Source organism: Rhea pennata, chromosome 11 (genome assembly GCF_028389875.1).
Source record: "Rhea pennata isolate bPtePen1 chromosome 11, bPtePen1.pri, whole genome shotgun sequence".
NCBI lineage: Eukaryota > Metazoa > Chordata > Aves > Rheiformes > Rheidae > Rhea > Rhea pennata.
The window spans coordinates 3,795,068-3,812,182 of record NC_084673.1 but is presented as its reverse complement, the minus strand read 5'-3'; the positions used below and the strand labels follow the sequence as shown (position 1 = coordinate 3,812,182).

The following is a 17,115-nucleotide window of genomic DNA, read 5'->3' as shown; positions in this document are numbered from 1 at the left end:
AGATGGAGATCCTAGTTGCTTCAGTCTTTCAGCCACTCAATCCATGAAGCAAATGCTGACACTTAATGAGGATGGCTGAGCATGGTAGTGCACTTTTATTTTTGCCTGCATACTCCAAGTCCTTCATTGGAAAAGAGGGAGTTACTACAGCTAGGGAGCATTTTCTGGTATTAGAAGAAAGGCTTGGAGCTGCCCATCGAAGGGGACGTGAATATCCTCACAGAAGCCAGTAAGTGGTTGTTCCTAGGGACTGCAGATCTGTTCCAAGGTGTGTAAGCAGGTAAGAGGCCTCTCTGGAAAGGAAAAAGCTTTCAGATAGCTGTGTCAAGAAGTACTTTTTGACATAAGACAAGCGGGAATGAAGATGAAGTTTGAGCCAGCGAAGCAACTTGCAGGGAATCTGGTGAAGCCTTTGACCCAGAGCAACATGTCGATCTAGCGGGTCTGCCCTTCTCTCTGCTGGGCTCGCGCTGCAGTGCTGTGCTCGCCCTTTCCGCCCTCCCAGTGCTCTGTGTACTGTGCATCACAGGTCATCTCAGGAGGGGTCTGCTGCAGAGCACAGTGATTCAGAGCCTTGGTCACTTTGCTTTTGAATGGAGACAGGTAAGGAGATCATGGTAAAACCAACGTGAAGCAGTTTAGAGAAGGTATAGAACATGTTCTCCTTGTACCTGATCAAGTCAGGGGAATCAAAAATGAGGATTTTTTTTAAAATAATGAGAAAATCTCACTAAGTTGCTGCAGTTGGCTGAGAACTTGCATTCAAAGGCTTGAATACTTAATAATCAATGATGTCTGTTAAATAATACCACTGAAAAATAGTATTGTTAAAACACTTGATGCAAATAACTCTGGAAGGGATCTTAAGCCTCCTGCTTCAAGATTTAAGCCAATCTCCAAATATCAAGGATTAGGAGGAGAACCTCAGGGGACCTGTCTACCCCACATCTGTTCCTGTGAGACTACTTAGGATGTGCAGAATGGTAGCTGCTGCTGGAGAAAGAAAATGAGTTGGGTGAATGTTGCAGTTGTTGAATAGAGCAGATGCATTCAAAACTTGGCATAGTTTAACAGGGCAACATTCCTTCCCCACAGCAGCTGTTACCCTTTTTATTTTAATTTGAGTTTTAGCGTGTGGGATTCGAGCATTGTCAAGGTGAGCAGACCGCAGGAGAGACTCCAGGCTGGAACCCACAGCTTGAGCCAGGGCTGCTTCTGACTGGTGTGACACCATCTGCGCTAGACGCTTAGTGTCCCGCTGTGTCCTGTCCTAACAAGCAGATCAGTTTAGTGCACCTTCGTGGCAGTAGGTCAGCCTTGCTTTCAGCCTAGGAGACCTTTGAGCTCCCCTGAGTTGTCACCGAAAACATTTTGGCCTAGGGAAATAGGTACCTGCGGAGCAGCAGTATCTCAAGCCAGCGCAAAAACTGTTCACCAGCTTTTCTGCTTAGCTCCTGGCCAAAGGTGTGCTTTCCCCAAGATGCTTCGTGTTGATTAACATTTTTCCTGTGCCACCAGTAATGGGACCATGTGTGAAATCACGGCGCCGGGATGTCCACCCTACGCCACAAGAGCAGCACGAGGGAGTAGCTGGTGAGCAGGGGGTGCAGGCCCGTGAACAAGGAGACGGTGGGTGGACGCTGCCTGCTCCAGGAGCTGCTCCGGAGGAGTCCTGCCGGGACAGCCTGCCCCCAGCTCCCACGTGCTTTTCCTTCCCTCCTCTGCTGCTGCAGCATAACCAGCCGCCGTAGGCCTGGCTTCTCCTGGGTCGCTGTAGGCTCTGCGAAAAGTAAACACTGCAGCTCGGCTCGCTGCTCTCGCAGCCGGGAACATGCCATTCCTCCCACCATACAGCTCGGGAACAGCTCGGCTCTTACGACAGCAGCCCTGGCTGCGCCTGCCAGCGCGGCTCCCTGCCACGGGCCGTCGCAGGGAACACGGCGACCACTTTGGGCGCGTGCCAATATCCTCCCTTCGGACGGCTGCAGGTAAGGTCGTGGTGGCCTGGCTCCCACAGGAGAGGGTGCTGGAAAGCCTGGGAGGTTACTGCAGAGCCAAACAAGCGTGTGTTGGGCTCTGGCAGCTTTCCTCCTTCCAGCCACTAAAGCTGGAGGAGATATTCCCTGGCCAAACGGATGACTGGTGTGGAGAGACTTGTGTGGAGGGCCGGGGCACCAGGGCAGGGGCCCAGGTGTTCGGGTTGCCGGAATCGTGGAAGGCGGATGACTGCGTGCCCTGCCTCGACTGGCATGGCAGCCCCACCGCCGCTGAGCCCTCTCCTGCCTCGTCCTTGGCGTGGGCTGGCTGAGCAGGGGCTACCTGATGGTCTGGAGGGACCAGCTCGTAGGCGTCGCAGGCTAAGCCTGGTTATCGGGTGAGCGCATAGCGTTGCTTTAAAGAATTAAGCAAATTATTTACCAGGCTTCCAGTGAGATAATGCCCTTCACTAGAGGTGCTGCTACAAAATGCACCTGGGCCACCGGGCTGACTCTGCTCCGCGGGGAGCAGGTAGCTTCATGTGCTGCTTCCTAGCCCTGCGGTCGCGTGGGGAAGTTTCCTTGGCCGGGGAGCTCGGGCTGGCAGGCTCCCCGGCCTCGGCCGCACCTCGGCTGCTTTGGGGGCCCTCGTGCTGAGGGCCGGTTGGAGCCAGCAGCCCGTGAAGCCCTTGATCTTCCTGCTGCGACTGATGGTTGTTCCGCAAGCTCCCGCCAGGCCGCCACTCCACGCGCAGCCGCGAAGAGCTGGGGTCAAAAGGGAGGAGCTGCCTCAACATCCCCATCGCTGAGCAACGCTGCAGGAGCTGCTGCGTGGAGCAGGGCAGGAGGCTGGAGCCGGGCTGAAGGGGACGGGGCAAGCTGGGCCAGGCACCTTGGACCTCCCCGTGCGGGAGGGCAGCCGGGTTTGCCACAGCTGGAGCGGTCCGAGCCCGGCGGTCACCCTGTGCGAGGAGCGGAGCAGAGTCGCTGTGCAGCCCCTTCCGAGGGCTGGGAGAAAGAAAACGCGCGTCCGTGTCAAACATAATATATTTATAGCAAAAATAGGCTTTTTTTGTAGCTCCCATACACAAGGTTTTTCTTTCCCCGTACATTTACGCAGTAAACAGGTTGACTGAAGCAGTGTGCACCGGGCTTTTCCAGCTGTCCTTGCTTCAGCCTCCCACTGGCTATGGGCGGCCCCAGCCCTTCCTCTTCCTCGGCCGCTGCCCCGGGCGAGCGGGGCTCCCAGCCCAGCCGCCGCTGCGCCCTCGCAGGGCGGGAGGGAGCAGCCGGCGGGGAAGGGGGGGGCGACGTCCTCGCCCCAGCGTCCCGCAGCGCTGTCGCGGCGGAGCGGGCGCGGGGCCCCGCTGCGGGACGGAGGTACGAGCCCCGGCGAGCGCGGAGACCGCCCTCGTTTCTATAGCCCCTCCGGAGCTGCGGGCCCGGCTGGAAGCCCAGAGCTGGCGCGGGAAGGCACGGCAGCCCCCGGAGCCGGCGCGCTTCACCGTTCGGAGCCGGCGTGGGTCAGGAGCGCTCGCCGGGCCGGGAGGGCTTTTGGCACGTGGAGATGACCGGCAGGCCCCACGGCGGCGAGCGCGAGCCCTCCCGGCGTCGGCGCGGGGCGGGCAGCCGGCTCCGGTGCCCGGGCGCTCTCCCGCCCCGCGGCTCCGGCCGTCGCCCTCGGACACCTTCGAGCCTCCAGCATCACACTGACATCTCAGCAGCACGGACTTGCCTCACAGTTTGGTAATTGCACGTTAACGGGGGCCACTCAGCGTGCCCCACGAGGAGAGGAAAAATAAAAAAAAAAAAAAAAAGGAAAAGGAGAACGAGACAGTCAAGTGAAGTAAACGGAGTAATCCCTCGCCGTCCGTCCCAGCGCGCCGGGGCACGCGCGAGTCCGGGGGAGAGGAGGCAGCTCCCCGCCCCCTACGAGACCATGTACTGGGTGATGGCCTGCAGGGCGTAGAGCAGCTCGGCCTGCATCCTGCCCTCCAGGATGAGGAGGTTCACGTGCACCTGCGGGGGGGAGCGAGGGAGGCGGGGGGCAGCCGCTGCCGGCGGGGCTAGCGCCCGCCCGCCTCGGCCCCGCGCCCACCCCGGCCGCGGGGCGCTGCCCTACCTTCTCGCTGTGCTTGAACTGCTTCCAGAACCTGTCAAACATCTCCGGGTTCGTCTTCTCCGGGTAGCAGGTGACGGTTTTAATGTAAACTTTGAGCATTCGCTCCAGGAGGTGATTCACTTCCGCGTAGTCGTAGTCGTCGTACCTGCGGGGAGCGCGCGGGACGGTCGCAGCCAGCGCCCGGCCCCCCGCGCTCGTGGCGGGCCCCGGGCTCTCGCGCCCCGCGGGGCCGGGAGGTTCAGCTACCTGATGCCGAACATGCAGTGGATGTAGTTCCAGATGCCCCGCTTGAAGACCGAGGGTTCGCAGCCCTGCCGCTTGGCCATGGCGCTGCTTTGCAGAGCGTCCACCACGCGGAACTTCTCATCCAGGAGATGCCCGATGTCCGAGTAGAGCCGGTTCACCAGCGAGAAGCCGTGGTCTTCCCAGGAGTAATCCTGTTGAGCAGAGCAAGAGGCGTTCACCGCTGCAAAAAGGAGCCTGCCTGGGGCGCGTTCCTAGGAAGAGCTGCTGCCGGGGACCTCGGGCGCTGGGATGCAGCAGAATTCAGGTTCGCTCTGCCACAAATCACAGCGTCCCCGATCTGGCAGCTTTTGGATAGCTTTGAGCCCGGTCCCTGCACAGACCCCCACCCGGCCGGGGGCAGAGGTGGTGGAGAGGCGAGCGCTCGAGGCCGGGCTGACGCTCGCCTCCCGCTCCCCGGCGCCGGTCGGGGGGGTCCCCTTTCCGAGCGGCGCCTCTCCGGGCAGAGGCGCGCGGGAGCAGCCCTATCCCACGCGAGCGGCCGGAGGGAGCAGAGCCTGGGCTGCCGCGGGCCCGCAGGTTAACGCCCCCGAGAGAGCAGGAGCCTCACCTGGACCCTGAATACCTGCGTCTGATCCTCGTCGCGCCGGGCGAAGTCCTGGTATCCGAAATCGGGGTCCTGCAGGTAGCACGCGAGGTTGGTGGCGCCGGTGACTTCCCCACGGAGGTCTGGGAGGGAGCAGAGGACGAGTCAGAGCCCCGGGAGCGCGGCTCCCTCCCCACCCTGCTCCACGGGTGCCTCTCTGCACCCGTCCCACCTACGCCCGCAGGGTCCCCCCCGAGCACGCTGCGGCCTTGCCGGCGGGAGCTGCGACGGCCACGTCCGACGGCCACGCTGGCGTTTCAGGGAGCTGCCGTCCTGCCCGCCCAGCGCTCCGCTCGCCACCGCTCACCTTCCTCTCGGTCCTGCTGCAGCGGCCTCGTCTCCTCCCTGCCCTCCGTCTCCAGGTGGATCCGCTGGATCCGCTCCCGGAGAGAATCCAGCTCCATGCAGGAATCCAGGGACTGCTCAGAGAGGTGTTTCACGGCGGCGGTTAGGGCAGCGGCCCCGGCCGCCGCCTCCCCGCGGACCGACCCCGGGCGCTCACCCGCTTGCGACCGATGCGCAGCAGCTCCTGGTTGCAGCCGTTCCCGCTGGCGGCCTCGCAGAAGCACTGGTTCCCGGGCGAGAGGGGCTTCAGCGGGCCCCGGCCGCCCGGCCCCTCCTCCTGCTCGCAGCCGCAGCCGAACACGAAGCTGGCGAGCGCGTGGCAGTGCGCCAGCAGCACCACCGCGTGCACCAGCTCCGCCAGCGACCAGCTCCACTCGCTGATTTTCAGCAGCTTCTGCGGGACGGGGAGAGGGCGGCGATGCACCGCGGGGCGCGGGCCGGGCCACCCGCCGGCCCCAGCCCCGGTCCCGCCGCCGAGCCTCCCGGCCCCGCTACCTCGATGTGCTCCTTGGTGACGAGCCAGGGCCGGTGGGCCAGGATCTTGTTGATCTCGCTGAGGTTGCGGAGCTTGGGTGGGATGAAGTCGAGGCCGCGCAGCCACTGGGGATCGCCTCCCACGCGCAGGAACTGCAGCACGTGCAGGTTCACCAGGTACCTGCAGCGGTGCCGGGCGGCCGCCTGCAAGAGCGCGCCGGGCCGTGAGCACCCGGCTCGGGCTCGGGGAAGAGCCGCCCGGAGATGGGGCGAGAGCGCGCTGACGATTTCGGGCTCTGCAGAAAAGCCCGCGGCCCGGAGCGGCGAGAGCGCGGGGCCCGCGGGGGCTCGGGGCGGCCCGCGGGGGCTCGGGGCGGCCCGCGCGCTCACCATGATGGCGATGTAGTGGCGGCAGTCGAAGGGCAGCGGGCCGTCCATGTGCAGCAGGTAGTGCTGGGTCTTGAGGAAGGTGTCGAGGTACTGCGGGTGGTAGCCCATCTGCTGGGTGACCGCCTCCAGCCGCCCCCGGCTCGCCAGCGCCTTCACGAACAGGAACTGGGGACGCTCCGGCTCGCTGCCGGACATCTTCACCACCTGCGGGGAGGACGCCGCGTCTCAGCGGCCCCAGCGGGCACGGGGCTCCCGTCGGCCCTCGCCCCTCGCTCCCGCTTGGACACCAGCCGGGGGTCGGGCAGAGCACCACGGCCCGGGGGGGGCACCGTGCCCGGCACCCCCGGCGGGGGCACGGCCGGCCCCGCCGCCGAGCCGGCCTCCGTCACGCAGAGACGGTCGCGTCTGCAGCTCACGCCGGGCATCTCGAGGTGGGACGCAGGACCCCGTCCCACGGCTTCAGCCACCCGGCATCTCCAGCCCGTTCCGGTGCTGCTCCCCGGCAAGGGGGCCCCGCGGCCGCCCGAGGAGCAGGGCAGGGGGTGATGGCGGCGCGGACGCAGGGCAGAGCGGCTCTGCACAGCAGCCCCCGCTGCCGGGGCGGCGTTTGCCTGGTGTTTCCAGCCAGGATGCACCCTCGCCGCCCCGGGACGGAGGCGTTGGAAACCTGGAGGGGTTCGCGGCCGCCGCGCCCCCCTCACCTCGGCATCGCGGCGCCGCCAGCAGCCGCCCTGCCTGCCGGAGAGCTGTACCAGGCCTTATTTCCTGCAGCAGCTTGGCGTGCAGCCGTGAAACGACCCGGAGAAATCTGTCACAGCCCCGGCGGCGGCGGCACCGGCGGAGCCGTGCGGCTCCGTGCCACGGCGCGGGACGATGCCCTGGAGCAGAGGGAGCAAGGCCGAGCCGTGCAACGACCGGGACGGGGGCCGGGACCGGGACCGGGACGGAGCCAGCGCAGGGGCAGCGCTGCCTGTTCCTGCCGTGCTGCCGCTTCTCACCGGCGTCCCGAGATTTGCCTGGAGCTTCCTCCCTGCTCCAGGCCAAAGGAGACCCCAGACCCCAGCTAAAGCGGAGAGGGACGAAAAGCCCCGGCCTGTCCTGAGGGGAAGGTGCGAACCAGAGGTCCCGTCCGCACCCCCGGCCCGGCCCGGCCCGGCTCGGCCTTGCCACGGCCCCGGTGCCGGCGGCGCCCGCGGCCCCGCTCGCGGCATCCTCGCCCGCAGCAGGCGATGCTGCCGGGGAGGCGGCGGCGGCCGCGGGCTCCCCCCCGCCCGCAGCCCCGCGCCGCTGCCCGCGCTGCCGGTGCCGGTAACCGGGGCTCCATTGTGCGGGCGGCGGCGGCGGCAGCGCCCCCGGTGCGCGGCGCGGGCAGTGCAGGCGGAGAGAGAAAAACAAGTTTGATTGGCAGTGATGGAGGCACGGCGCCTCCCGCATCCCGCACAAAGGGGACGGCGCCGCCGCACCGGCACCGGCACCGGGCACCGGCACCGGGCACCGCGGCGGGGCAGCGCGGCCGCGCCGGCCCCGCGCACCGCGGCAGGGCGGCGGGAAGAGCCCGGCCCGGCGGTTCCGCGGACGAGCCGGTCCGGTGGCGGCGGGCAGGGCCAGAGCATGGCCGGGCTCGGTGCACCGGTGGGGGCCCCCGGTGGCGGCGGGGCGGCTCCTACCTGCCCCTGCAGCCGCTGGCACCGGCTTCCTCGGGGGTGCTCCATGCTCTGGGGACACACGATCATGGTGAGCCCGCGCCGCGCCGCGCCCCGCTGCCGCCCGCCCCGGCCAGTCCCGGCCACCGGCACCGCCGAGCCGGGCACCGCGGCAGCCCGAGCACCGGGGAAGGGGGCGTGCCCGCAGCTCCGCCTCCGCCAATCGCCGCCGCGGGGGCGGGGCCGGGGCCGAAGCGCCGGCCAACCCGCCGCGAGGGGCGGGGCCGGGGGGCGGCCGCCGGCCGCACCACGTGGGCAGGGGTGGAAAGTTACCCGTCGCTCAAGCGCGGCCGCCCCGCCCACCGCGGCAGGGGGCGGGGCCAAGGCGCACGCCCCGCCCCTCGGGGGGGGCGGTGCCGCGCCACGGCGTCTTCCCGACCGCGGCCGCGGGCAGCGGCGGCCCGGGAGCCCCGACGGGGCGGCGGCGGCGGCGGCGGCGGCGGCGGCAGCAGCAGGGACCGCGCTCGGCTGCTGCTGCTGCACTGGCCGCTGCAGCCCCCGTGTCCCGCACAGACGTGCCCTGCCGTGCGGCCGGCCCGTGCCCGTCCCCCTCCCTCGGCGCTGCCCGCCTGCCCCGTGCCCCGGCGGTCGCCCCCGCGGAGCTGCCTGCGCCTCCGTGCGGTGGGGACAGCGTCCCCGGCCTTTATTGAGCCTCAGCGGTGCCTCTCCTTCCGGCCGGGCTCCTGCTTCGCTCGGCCGGACGAACCCGCCTTGCGCTGGGCCCCGTCCTCCTCCGCAGCCCCCGCCGAGCCTGTGTGTCCCGCCACCTTGCCCTGCTCCGAGGGGCACCGGCTCGGGGCGTCCTGCCTGGCCGGGGCAGCGCGGGGAGCATGGGGGGCACGGGGAGATGGGGCACAGGGACAGGGAGCGTGGGGATGGCAGGACATGGGGATAACAGGACATGGAGACATGGGACATGGGGACAGCGAGCATGGGGACGGCAGGACATGGGGACCTGGGGCATGGGGACAGCGAGCATGGGGACGGCAGGACATGGGGACATGGGACATGCGGACATGGGGATAACAGGACATGGGGCATGGGGACAGCGAGCATGGGGACGGCAGGACATGGGGACATGGGACATGCAGACATGGGGATAACAGGACATGGGATATGGGGCATGGGGACGGCAGGACATGGGGACATGGGACATGCGGACATGGGGATAACAGGACATGGGGCATGGGGACAGCGAGCATGGGGACGGCAGGACATGGGGACATGGGACATGCAGACATGGGGATAACAGGACATGGGATATGGGGCATGGGGACGGCAGGACATGGGGACATGGGACATGCGGACATGGGGATAACAGGACATGGGGCATGAGGACAGCGAGCATGGGGATGGCAGGACATGGGGACATGGGACACGGGGACAGCGAGTATGGGGATGGCAGGACGTGGGGATGCAGGGCATGGGAGACAGCAAGCATGGGGATGGCAGGACATGAGGATGTGGGACACAAGGGCAGCAAGCATGGGGATGGCAGGACACAGGGACACAGGGCCCAGAGCCCAAGACACCCCATGCCGTGGCCGCCCCCTCACCACAGCGGGGGCCTGCGCCGCGGCGGGTGCCGTCTCCGCGTTGGGCATCCTCCTGTTCTCCAGCACCCTCGGCGTCCGGAGGCGGACGCGGTGCTGGTGCTCGCAGTGCTGCCGCAGGGCCTCTGCGGCCGGAGAGGGGGCGGGGGGCTGGCTCGCACGGCGGGTCCGGTCCCCGCCGCCCGCGCTCCCCATCCCCGTCCCCCCACCGACCTGTCAGCTCCGGGCTGGGGGCCTTGAGGAGGGGCACGAAGGCCTGGTACACGTGCTCCTGCTGCGTCCCTGTGGCAGCGCCCTGGGTCACACCACCCCGCGCAGCGCCCCGGGCACCACCACGGGGACACCCCCGCCGACCGGGGGGGGGGGGGGGAAGGATGGTGGATGGCACCTTACCGGGCGCCCCAAACTCCACGCGGCACACGTAGTAGGTGCCGGGCACCGGGAAGAACTTGCTGGCCCGTTCGCTCAGCGCCTTGGGCTGGAAGAGCAGCTTGGGGGTGCCCTGCGGGTCGCACAGGTCGATGACGGCTGCAAAAGCCAGGGAGGGGGGTGTGCGTGTGTGGGGGGGGGCAGGCGGGCTGCAGACCCCCCCTCGGTGCGACACGGCCCCCGCCGGGCGCTCACCCCCCGGCGGCACCCCCGCCTTCCTCCGCACGTAGGGCAGCAGCAGCAGCACGGGGCAGTCAGTGTTGGCCAGGAAGCGCTGGTTGTCTGCGGGGAGAGGGTGGCTGTGCTGGGGCCCCGTGCGCGCCCCCGGGGTGCAGGGACCCCCCGCACCCCGGGGTGGGCGACTCACCGCCATGCCTGACGCAGATGAACATGCCGCCGGCGCGGGGCAGGCGGCCCCACGGTGCTTGGCCCCGGCGCTCCCCCCGCCCCGGGCCCTCGGACGCGGGACGGGCCAAAGCCAAGCGCAGCGGAGTTTTATTGCAGCCGCGAGGCTGAGCCGCTCGTTACAGAGTCGGAAACGATGCCCGGTGCTGCACTTCTGCCACGGGGGCTCCTGGACGCCCGCTGTGCACCCCCGCTCCTGCCTGCGCCGGTGCGCGCAGTGCACGCTGCACAATGCGCCCAGCGCACCCAGCGCTCCGTGCAGTGCACCCAGTGCTCCGCGCGGCGCACCCAGTGCCCCCAGTGCTCCGTGCGGCGCACCCAGTGTTCTGCGCCGTGCACCCAGTGCTCTGCACAGCATCTGCTGCGTGTGCAGGGCCAGCAGGGAGCTGAGGGCGAGCGCGGGGCGTTTGGCAGGGGCAAGGGGGGGGCGGGGGGCAGAGCGCTGTGGGGCTGCAGGGGTGCCGGCAGCGGGGTGCCGGCGGGCAGCACGGGCGCAGGAGCGGGCGTCACGCTCCCACGTAGCTGCTCTGTTAGGGGCCGGGCTCACGGGGACCGGCGGGGGCCCCGGGCACGGCCGGCTGCTGGTCGCTGCCCTCTCTGAGGGGCTCGTAGCTCTCCTTGGGGGGCAGCTCGCTCACGTAGCAGATGCTCTCGCTGTAGTTGGGCTTGAAGCTCTCCACGACGTCTTTGGGGACTCCGGCCCATTCCTCCAGGAAACAGAGCGGGGTGAGAGGGGCCGGCGGGGCCGGGGCGCGAGCCGCCAGCCTCCCCCCGCGTCCGCGCAGTGCCCGCGCCCCAGCCGCCGGGGCTGCTCGGCTGCGCGCCGCCGCCTTACCTGGAAGTTGCCTTTGTGGGTGATGAAGAGCTCGTCGAAGTTCTTGCTGGGATTGGGGATCCTGGGCATGAGGATGACCCACACCCTGCGCGGGAGGCACGTGTTGGAGGGGAAGGGCCCCCTCAGCAGCACTGCCCAGATCCTGCCCCGTCCCTCTGTCCCCCCACTCACCTTTCCATGCGGACCAGTAAGACGACGAGGACCAGCAGGAGCAGACAGGAGGTGATGGGGACCAGGACCGTGTGGATCCAGAACCAGTGCAGCTGCTCCGCGGTGCCTGGAAAGAGCAAAGGTGGCACGGACCCCCCGCCTGTGCACTGCCCTGGTGGGGCCAGGCTCCCCCCAGGTGGCACCCCGCCCGAGGGCCAGGACGGCGGGGACGGAGGGCTGGGATGGGCCGGGAGCAGAGGGCAGGGGAAGGAGCCCCCTTCCCTGAGCCACGCTGTCACCACGGCTTGCTGGTGACCCTGCGCTGGGCTGGCCGTGCCGGAGCAGCCCTACAGGGCAGCTCTGCTTCGCCAACCACGTTTCAGCCAGTTTGCTGATGGTAAAAGGCATCAGGTCCTGCTGGCTGGGGGTGCTTAGCTTCGTGAGATGCTGCTGCCTGAGCACCAGGTACCCAGCGCCCTGCCAGGGCTTCCCTTGGTCTCGCCCCCATCTCCTCCCTTGGGCTAGTCTTCTTGCAAGGACCCGCACCTACTCTTACTGGTGGCGTTGCTGCCCCAGACCACGGGAACGCTCCACTCGCTCCAGAGCTGGGTGCTGCCGCAGTAGCTGTTGATCTTGCTCCGCACGTAGAAGGTGTAGTACTTCTCGTAATCCACGCTGGGGAAGGAGAAGATTTCTCCTTTCACCCTGTGCTCCTGCGGAGAGACGAGGACCAGGCGGTGAGGGCTGGCGTCCAGCACTGCCGGGGGGGCTGGCGCACAGCTCGTCCTGCCCGGGCACGAGCACGGGACCGCCGGCGCCGTGCAGGCCGGGTAACTGCACGGGGGCAGGCGCCAAGCTGCGCAGCTTCGGGAGCTCGCACCGTCCACGTGGTGTCCTTGTTGCTCTTGTACTTGACGGCGTGCTCCAGGCACTGGGCCTTGGGGTACGGGGAGCTCCAGGTCAGCTGCAGCTGGTTGCTGCTCAGGTTGTGGATGGTCAGGTTGACGGGCGCCTCCGGTTTCACTGCAAGACACAGGCGGTGCCCGGGTGAGCACCGGCCCCGCGAGTGGGCAGTCTGCCTGCCCCGCTCAGCTGGGCCCCGGGGCCCCCCAGCCCCACGCCCAGCCCCTCCGTACCGAGGTCCTGCAGCTCCATGCGCTCGCTGGGGATCTCGAGGGTCTTGCCATCGAGGCTGGCGTTGACGTGGACGCGGAAAGGCTGGAACTGGATGATCTCGCTCTGGTTGAAGCGGCAGCCCACGCTGACGCCCCGGTCCTGCAGGTAGTGCTTGCACTCCACCACGGGCGACCGGTTCTCGTACCTGCGTCACGGGGAGTTACGGATGCTCCCCGGGACCCGGCACTCCCCGCCTGCTGTCGCGCGGTGCCGGGCTCTGGCCCGGCCAGCACCTCGGAGCCCATCGGTCCAGGATGCGCCACAGGGAGAGGGGGCACCTACCAGTAGTAGAGGGAGTAGTTGGTTGTGAGCGTCTCCCTGCTCCCCCACGTGCAGGTCATGTACTCCTCGTTGAAGAGGACACACTCCACCCCTGCAAGGGACACAGTGTTCTGGGCACCCGCGTGGAAACGGTCGCCCGAGGTCTGTCCTGCACCTCTTCCGCTGCAGCCTGAGGCCATCACTGCTTGCTCTGCCCCACAGTGACACAGAGGGGCAGCTCCTCTGCACCCTCTTAGTATCGCCCTTCCTCTCAAAATGCATCTGAAGGCTGTTTTCACGCTCCCATTGGCCTTTCTCTGCATAAGCAAAATAACGCCAGCAATGCACGGTTGAGTTGCACACCACACACTGCGGTGCAGCTTCCCTGCAAAGCAGTGCCCAAACCACCCATGTTCGGGCAGCACCGATGGGCATTTGCTTGGGCAGCACTTAGTGCTGATGACTCACATGCTCCTGGCGACCCACACGAGCCCCAGAGCTTCCTCCAAAGAGCTGCGACCAGAGTAGCTCTTCATCCTGTATCTGTGCAATTGGCTCTTCTTGCTTGACTATTGTCCCACCTGGTTTCATCCATTATTCGTCCTGGGACCACTGTTCAAGCCCCGTGCTGGCCACCCCTACCAGCCCGTCCCTGTCCCCCAACGGGCCGTCTCGCAGGGCAGCATGGAAACCCCTTGCTGCTGCTAAGCTGTGGTTCATCAACCCCTTTTCTTTACTTTCCCTGTCCTACGAGGAAATCAAGGGGTCACTAGGTTTGGAGCCTGGTGACTCCATGTTGGCTGAAGTCATCTGTTGCCCTTTAGGAGCCTGCAAGTGCTCTGCGTGTCCCTGTGTTTGAGGAACAGCGCTATGCTGGCCTTTGCTTGTACCACAGCTTCTTCTTTTAAAAGAGCGACACTGTGCTTGTTCTTTCCCAGCACTGTTCCTTCTCGTGCCTGGTTTTGGATGTAACCAGCAGGGTAGGGGGCTGATGGAGGGTTGCTGAGCCCTGGCGGTTTTGTCTGGGCAGGAAACAGGCTGCTGAGCCCTGGGGCACCCAACAGCCTCTCCAGGAGGGCCCACACCGGCTCTGCCCCCTCCTTCCTGCAGCACCAGCCGCAGCGTGCCGGCTTGGATCCGGCCCATGCTGCGGCGGGGGGAGCCACATCCCGGGCCGGAGCGGGTCCGCAGCGCCGGCAAGGAGGTTCGCCTGGCCGGGCGAGTGGATGCGCCCATCGCCTGGGGCACGGCGGCACTGCGGCGCGGTCCGGCGGCCCCGGCACGGCTCGCATCCGGCCTCAGGCCCCCGCTCTGGCAGAAGCTGCTGGCAAAGCCCTTGAAACCAGGCTGCTAAAGGGCCAAACTGGCTGTTGGTGGCGGTGACCCTTCCTGCAGATGCGCAGAAAATAGTTTTTCCACTGAAATCATGCAACTGGACACCAATCCCGTTCAGAGCTGGAAAAAGGGGCATGAAAAGCAGGAAAGCTGGTCCTCCTCCACCAGCGAGTGATTCAGCTCACACGTGGGAGCCAGAGGTCTTCTCATTCCCGTCACCTTTCCGAGATCTGAAACAATCTGCTTACTTCAGTCCTTCTAAATAACACGCTTCCCGGGCGTAAAAGCCAGTTCAGTCCGAAGCACAAAGCCTGCATTAAGACATGGGCTTCTCGTCTTTGTGCCTCCTGCACATTTCGATTACCTGCGTTTTGCTAACAGGAAACGGTGCTGCAGTGATGTTTTCAGTTGAATTTTACTTTCTATAAACATGATTTTCCAGAGGAAATGCATGCTTACCGTTTTCTGTCATAATAAAACCGAAGAAACCAAGGAAACGTATATCGGATTACAATCGTTTCGGTGAGGCGGTGGGAACAGAACGCGTGTTCTCAGCAGCCGAAGCAGTCCACAAATAACAAAAGGGCTGAATTTGCTCAGAAATCAAGTATTTTACTGACTGCCAGCCAAGAAGATGTAAACTTTCCATTGGAAAATAACTAAAGCTGTAAGTGCAAAACGAGGTTAAACCCGGTCGTTTCGATCTGGAATCAAGCTTTTTGATCTAAAACGGTCACGCTCCTCCAGGGGCCGGAGCATCCCTCCGGAGCATCCTGCCACCATGGGGGACAGCCATGGGGCCGGCAGCCATGGGACCAGGGCACCCGCTCGGCCGCGGCCCCCATCCTGCCCTCGCCAGCCCCCCAGAGAAAGGCCATGGCCCTCCCGCCCCGGGGCGGCTGTGCCCCCTTACCTGGGGGGTTGCGGGCAGCGGCGAGACAGGGGCCCGGCCCGCCAAGGAGGAGGAGGAGGACGGGCGCGAGGAAGGCCACGGGCCGCGGCATGGTGGGCCGTGTGCGAGCTGCCGCCGGCGGCCCACCGCGCAATGCCGCCAGCTTCCGCGCCCGCCGCCGCTTCCTGCCCCACGGCGCCGCCCCGGGGCCCACCCCACGGGCCGCTCCGCCTGCTGGGGCCCCGCTGCTCGCCCCACCGGGGCTGCCCCACCTGTGGGCGGGGGAGGCCCCCACCCACGCACACACTCCCCCCACCGGGCTGCGTCTCCCCGAGGGCAGGGCGGTGCTGGGAGCCACTGGGGCAGCCAGTGGGGCAGGGCAGGGGGCAGCGATGGGGAGGACGGCTATACGGGGCAGTCATGGCGGGCAGCTATGGGGCACCAGTCACAGGGGGATGCTTTTGGGGTGCGCATGGCGTCATTACTGGGGCAGTTATGGGGGTCAGCTATGGGAGTCAACTATAGGGGTGACCACAGAGAGGGGGGGTGTGGGGGTAGCTGTGTGGGGCGCTCATGGCAGCAGCCATGGGGGGCACGTACGGAGGCGGTCACGTGACCTCCTCCGGCACGGCGCAGGCGCACTGGCTCCGCCAGGGGGCGCCGATCCCCACCGCGCGCGCCTCGGGCCGCCCCGTCCATCTTCGACACTTTCCGCCTCCGCCCAGCCAGGCTCGGGCCCTGCCGGCGGCGCTCGGGAATCTTCGTCTCCTCTCGGCCCAGGTTCGGCAGTTTCCGGCTGTGCTCGGCAGCCTCCGTGACAGCGGCGCGGCGCTCGGGCGTTTCCGGCGGCGCTCGGGCGGCCCCGGCGGCGCAGGGCGCAGGCGCGGGCGGCCGCGGCGGTCCTTGTTGTGGCCCGGCCGCCTCTGCCCGCCGGCGGCTCGCCCGGGATGGCGGCTTTCGGCGTCCTCAGCTACGAACACCGCCCGCTCAAGCGCCCGCGTCTCGGCCCGCCCGACGTCTACCCGCAGGACCCCAAGCAGAAGGAGGTGCGGCCTGAGCCGGCCCGGGGTGCGGGGGGGAGGCACGGCGGCCTGGTGCTGGGACCCCCCGCTTGGGCTTCGCCGACGGTGCGGAGACCCTGTGCCCCCGGCCCGGGGAAGGGACCCCCTGGCTGAGCTCCCTCGGGGGTGTGTGTGGGAGGGGGGCTCTGTGCCCCCTGGCCAGGTTTGGGTCCTGGTGAATTGACCCCCTGGCTGAGCTCCCCCCCGGGGGTGTTTGGGGTCCCCTGTGCCCCCTAGCCAGGTTTGGGTCCTGGTGAATTGACCCCCTGGCTGAGCCCCCCTCGGGGGGTGTTTGGGGTCCCCTGTGCCCCCTGGCCAGGTTTGGGTCCTGGTGAATTGACCCCGTGGCTGAGCTCCCCCCGGGGGTGTTTGGGGTCCCCTGTGCCCCCTGGCCAGGTTTGGGTCCTGGTGAATTGACCCCGTGGCTGAGCTCCCCCCGGGGGTGTTTGGGGTCCCCTGTGCCCCCTGGCCAGGTTTGGGTCCTGGTGAATTGACCCCGTGGCTGAACTCCCCTCGGGGGTGTTTGGGGTCCCCTGTGCCCCCTGGCCAGGTTTGGGTCCTGGTGAATTGACCCTGGGCTGAGCTCCCCTGGGGGTGTGTGGAACCCGCTGTGCCCTGCTGGCCAGATTTGGGTTTCAGTGAAGGGACCCCCTGGTTGAGCTCCCATGCAGGGGGATGCACAGCCCCCCTCATGCCTTGTCAGCGCAGCTTTCCCTCCCCAAGCTCTTATCCTGGGCACAGGCTGGTAGCAAAAGCCTTGGGGCAGGTGAGTGGGACCTGTCGGGGCCTCCTGCTGCTTCTGCACTGGATGAGCAGTCATGGCAGGGATAGGAGCTGCAGAGCTCGCGTAGGGGTGCCTCGCCGGGCGATGCTGATCGTCTTTCTCCTGCAGGATGAGCTGACTGCTCTAAATGTCAAGCAAGGTTTCAATAACCAGCCGGCTGTCTCCGGGGATGAGCACGGCAGCGCCAAAAATGTCAATTTCAATCCCGCCAAGGTGAGAGCCCTCCGGAGCAGCGCGGGCGCCCAGCGGCCGCGGGGGCAGGCCGACGGGTCCTCCGCGGGTCTGGATCTCGTACTTCCCACGCGTTCGTAACTAGGAGCTCTTTTGGAATGATA

At 66.8% G+C, this 17,115-nt stretch overlaps 4 protein-coding genes across 11 annotated transcripts in view; 1 reads left to right on the top strand and 3 right to left on the bottom strand.

Moving 5' to 3' along the window:
* Positions 1–3,011: 3,011 nt before the first annotated feature.
* LOC134145442 (sestrin-3-like) lies at positions 3,012–7,989 on the bottom strand. 3 transcript variants are annotated; one of them, XM_062584944.1, is made up of 9 exons: positions 7,864–7,989; positions 6,197–6,400; positions 5,828–6,010; positions 5,490–5,726; positions 5,295–5,406; positions 4,952–5,070; positions 4,345–4,535; positions 4,099–4,243; positions 3,012–3,995 (listed from the first exon to the last, which is right to left on the bottom strand). In XM_062584944.1, exons 1-9 carry the CDS (start codon positions 7,927–7,929, stop codon positions 3,906–3,908), a joined length of 1,347 nt encoding a protein of 448 aa, XP_062440928.1. In that variant the 5' UTR covers positions 7,930–7,989; the 3' UTR covers positions 3,012–3,905. The 3 variants fall into 3 exon arrangements, with proteins under 3 accessions (XP_062440928.1, XP_062440929.1, XP_062440930.1); XM_062584945.1 differs by having other exon boundaries at positions 4,967–5,070; XM_062584946.1 differs by lacking the exon at positions 7,864–7,989 and adding an exon at positions 6,898–6,954.
* Positions 7,990–8,552: 563 nt separating this feature from the next.
* On the bottom strand, positions 8,553–10,273 carry C11HXorf65 (chromosome 11 CXorf65 homolog). Its single transcript, XM_062585031.1, has 6 exons — positions 10,249–10,273; positions 10,077–10,163; positions 9,846–9,980; positions 9,666–9,734; positions 9,456–9,577; positions 8,553–8,702 (listed from the first exon to the last, which is right to left on the bottom strand). Exons 1-6 carry the CDS (start codon positions 10,271–10,273, stop codon positions 8,553–8,555), a joined length of 588 nt encoding a protein of 195 aa, XP_062441015.1.
* Positions 10,274–10,364: 91 nt separating this feature from the next.
* Positions 10,365–15,052, bottom strand: IL2RG (interleukin 2 receptor subunit gamma). 3 transcript variants are annotated; one of them, XM_062584706.1, is made up of 8 exons: positions 14,957–15,052; positions 12,730–12,820; positions 12,408–12,592; positions 12,152–12,294; positions 11,818–11,984; positions 11,293–11,398; positions 11,122–11,206; positions 10,365–10,993 (listed from the first exon to the last, which is right to left on the bottom strand). In XM_062584706.1, exons 1-8 carry the CDS (start codon positions 15,045–15,047, stop codon positions 10,830–10,832), a joined length of 1,032 nt encoding a protein of 343 aa, XP_062440690.1. In that variant the 5' UTR covers positions 15,048–15,052; the 3' UTR covers positions 10,365–10,829. The 3 variants fall into 3 exon arrangements, with proteins under 3 accessions (XP_062440690.1, XP_062440686.1, XP_062440689.1); XM_062584702.1 differs by having other exon boundaries at positions 11,822–11,984; XM_062584705.1 differs by having other exon boundaries at positions 11,828–11,984.
* An 830-nt stretch (positions 15,053–15,882) lies between these two features.
* The window catches only part of MED12 (mediator complex subunit 12), a 37,118-nt gene continuing 35,885 nt past the window's right edge, over positions 15,883–17,115 (top strand). For all 4 annotated transcript variants that reach the window (XM_062584537.1, XM_062584538.1, XM_062584536.1 and 1 more), the window contains exons 1-2: positions 15,883–15,981; positions 16,889–16,993. In XM_062584537.1, coding sequence (XP_062440521.1) covers positions 15,883–15,981; positions 16,889–16,993 — 204 coding nt within the window. The remainder of the gene's footprint in view (positions 15,982–16,888; positions 16,994–17,115) is intronic.

Bases quoted from the DNA above. Each gene is read 5' to 3' on its own strand.
- IL2RG (XM_062584702.1), bottom strand. From the start codon at position 15,047: ATGCCGCGGCCCGTGGCCTTCCTCGCGCCCGTCCTCCTCCTCCTCCTT. The intron at 12,295-12,407 runs GTACGGAGGGGC...TGTGTCTTGCAG, and splicing joins CATGGAGCTGCAGGACCTCG to TGAAACCGGAGGCGCCCGTC. The intron at 11,207-11,292 runs GTGAGTGGGGGG...CCTCCCGCGCAG, and splicing joins TTACTGGTCCGCATGGAAAG to GGTGTGGGTCATCCTCATGC.
- C11HXorf65 (XM_062585031.1), bottom strand. From the start codon at position 10,273: ATGTTCATCTGCGTCAGGCATGGCG. The intron at 9,578-9,665 runs GTCGGTGGGGGG...CTCCGGCCGCAG, and splicing joins CCCCAGCCCGGAGCTGACAG to AGGCCCTGCGGCAGCACTGC. The intron at 8,703-9,455 runs GTGAGGGGGCGG...CCGGCCAGGCAG, and splicing joins CGGCGCAGGCCCCCGCTGTG to GACGCCCCGAGCCGGTGCCC.
- LOC134145442 (XM_062584944.1), bottom strand. From the start codon at position 7,929: ATGATCGTGTGTCCCCAGAGCATGGAGCACCCCCGAGGAAGCCGGTGC. The intron at 6,401-7,863 runs GTAGGAGCCGCC...TCCTCCCCGCAG, and splicing joins GCCAGCGGCTGCAGGGGCAG to GTGGTGAAGATGTCCGGCAG. The intron at 4,244-4,344 runs GTAGCTGAACCT...CGCTCCCCGCAG, and splicing joins CACTGCATGTTCGGCATCAG to GTACGACGACTACGACTACG.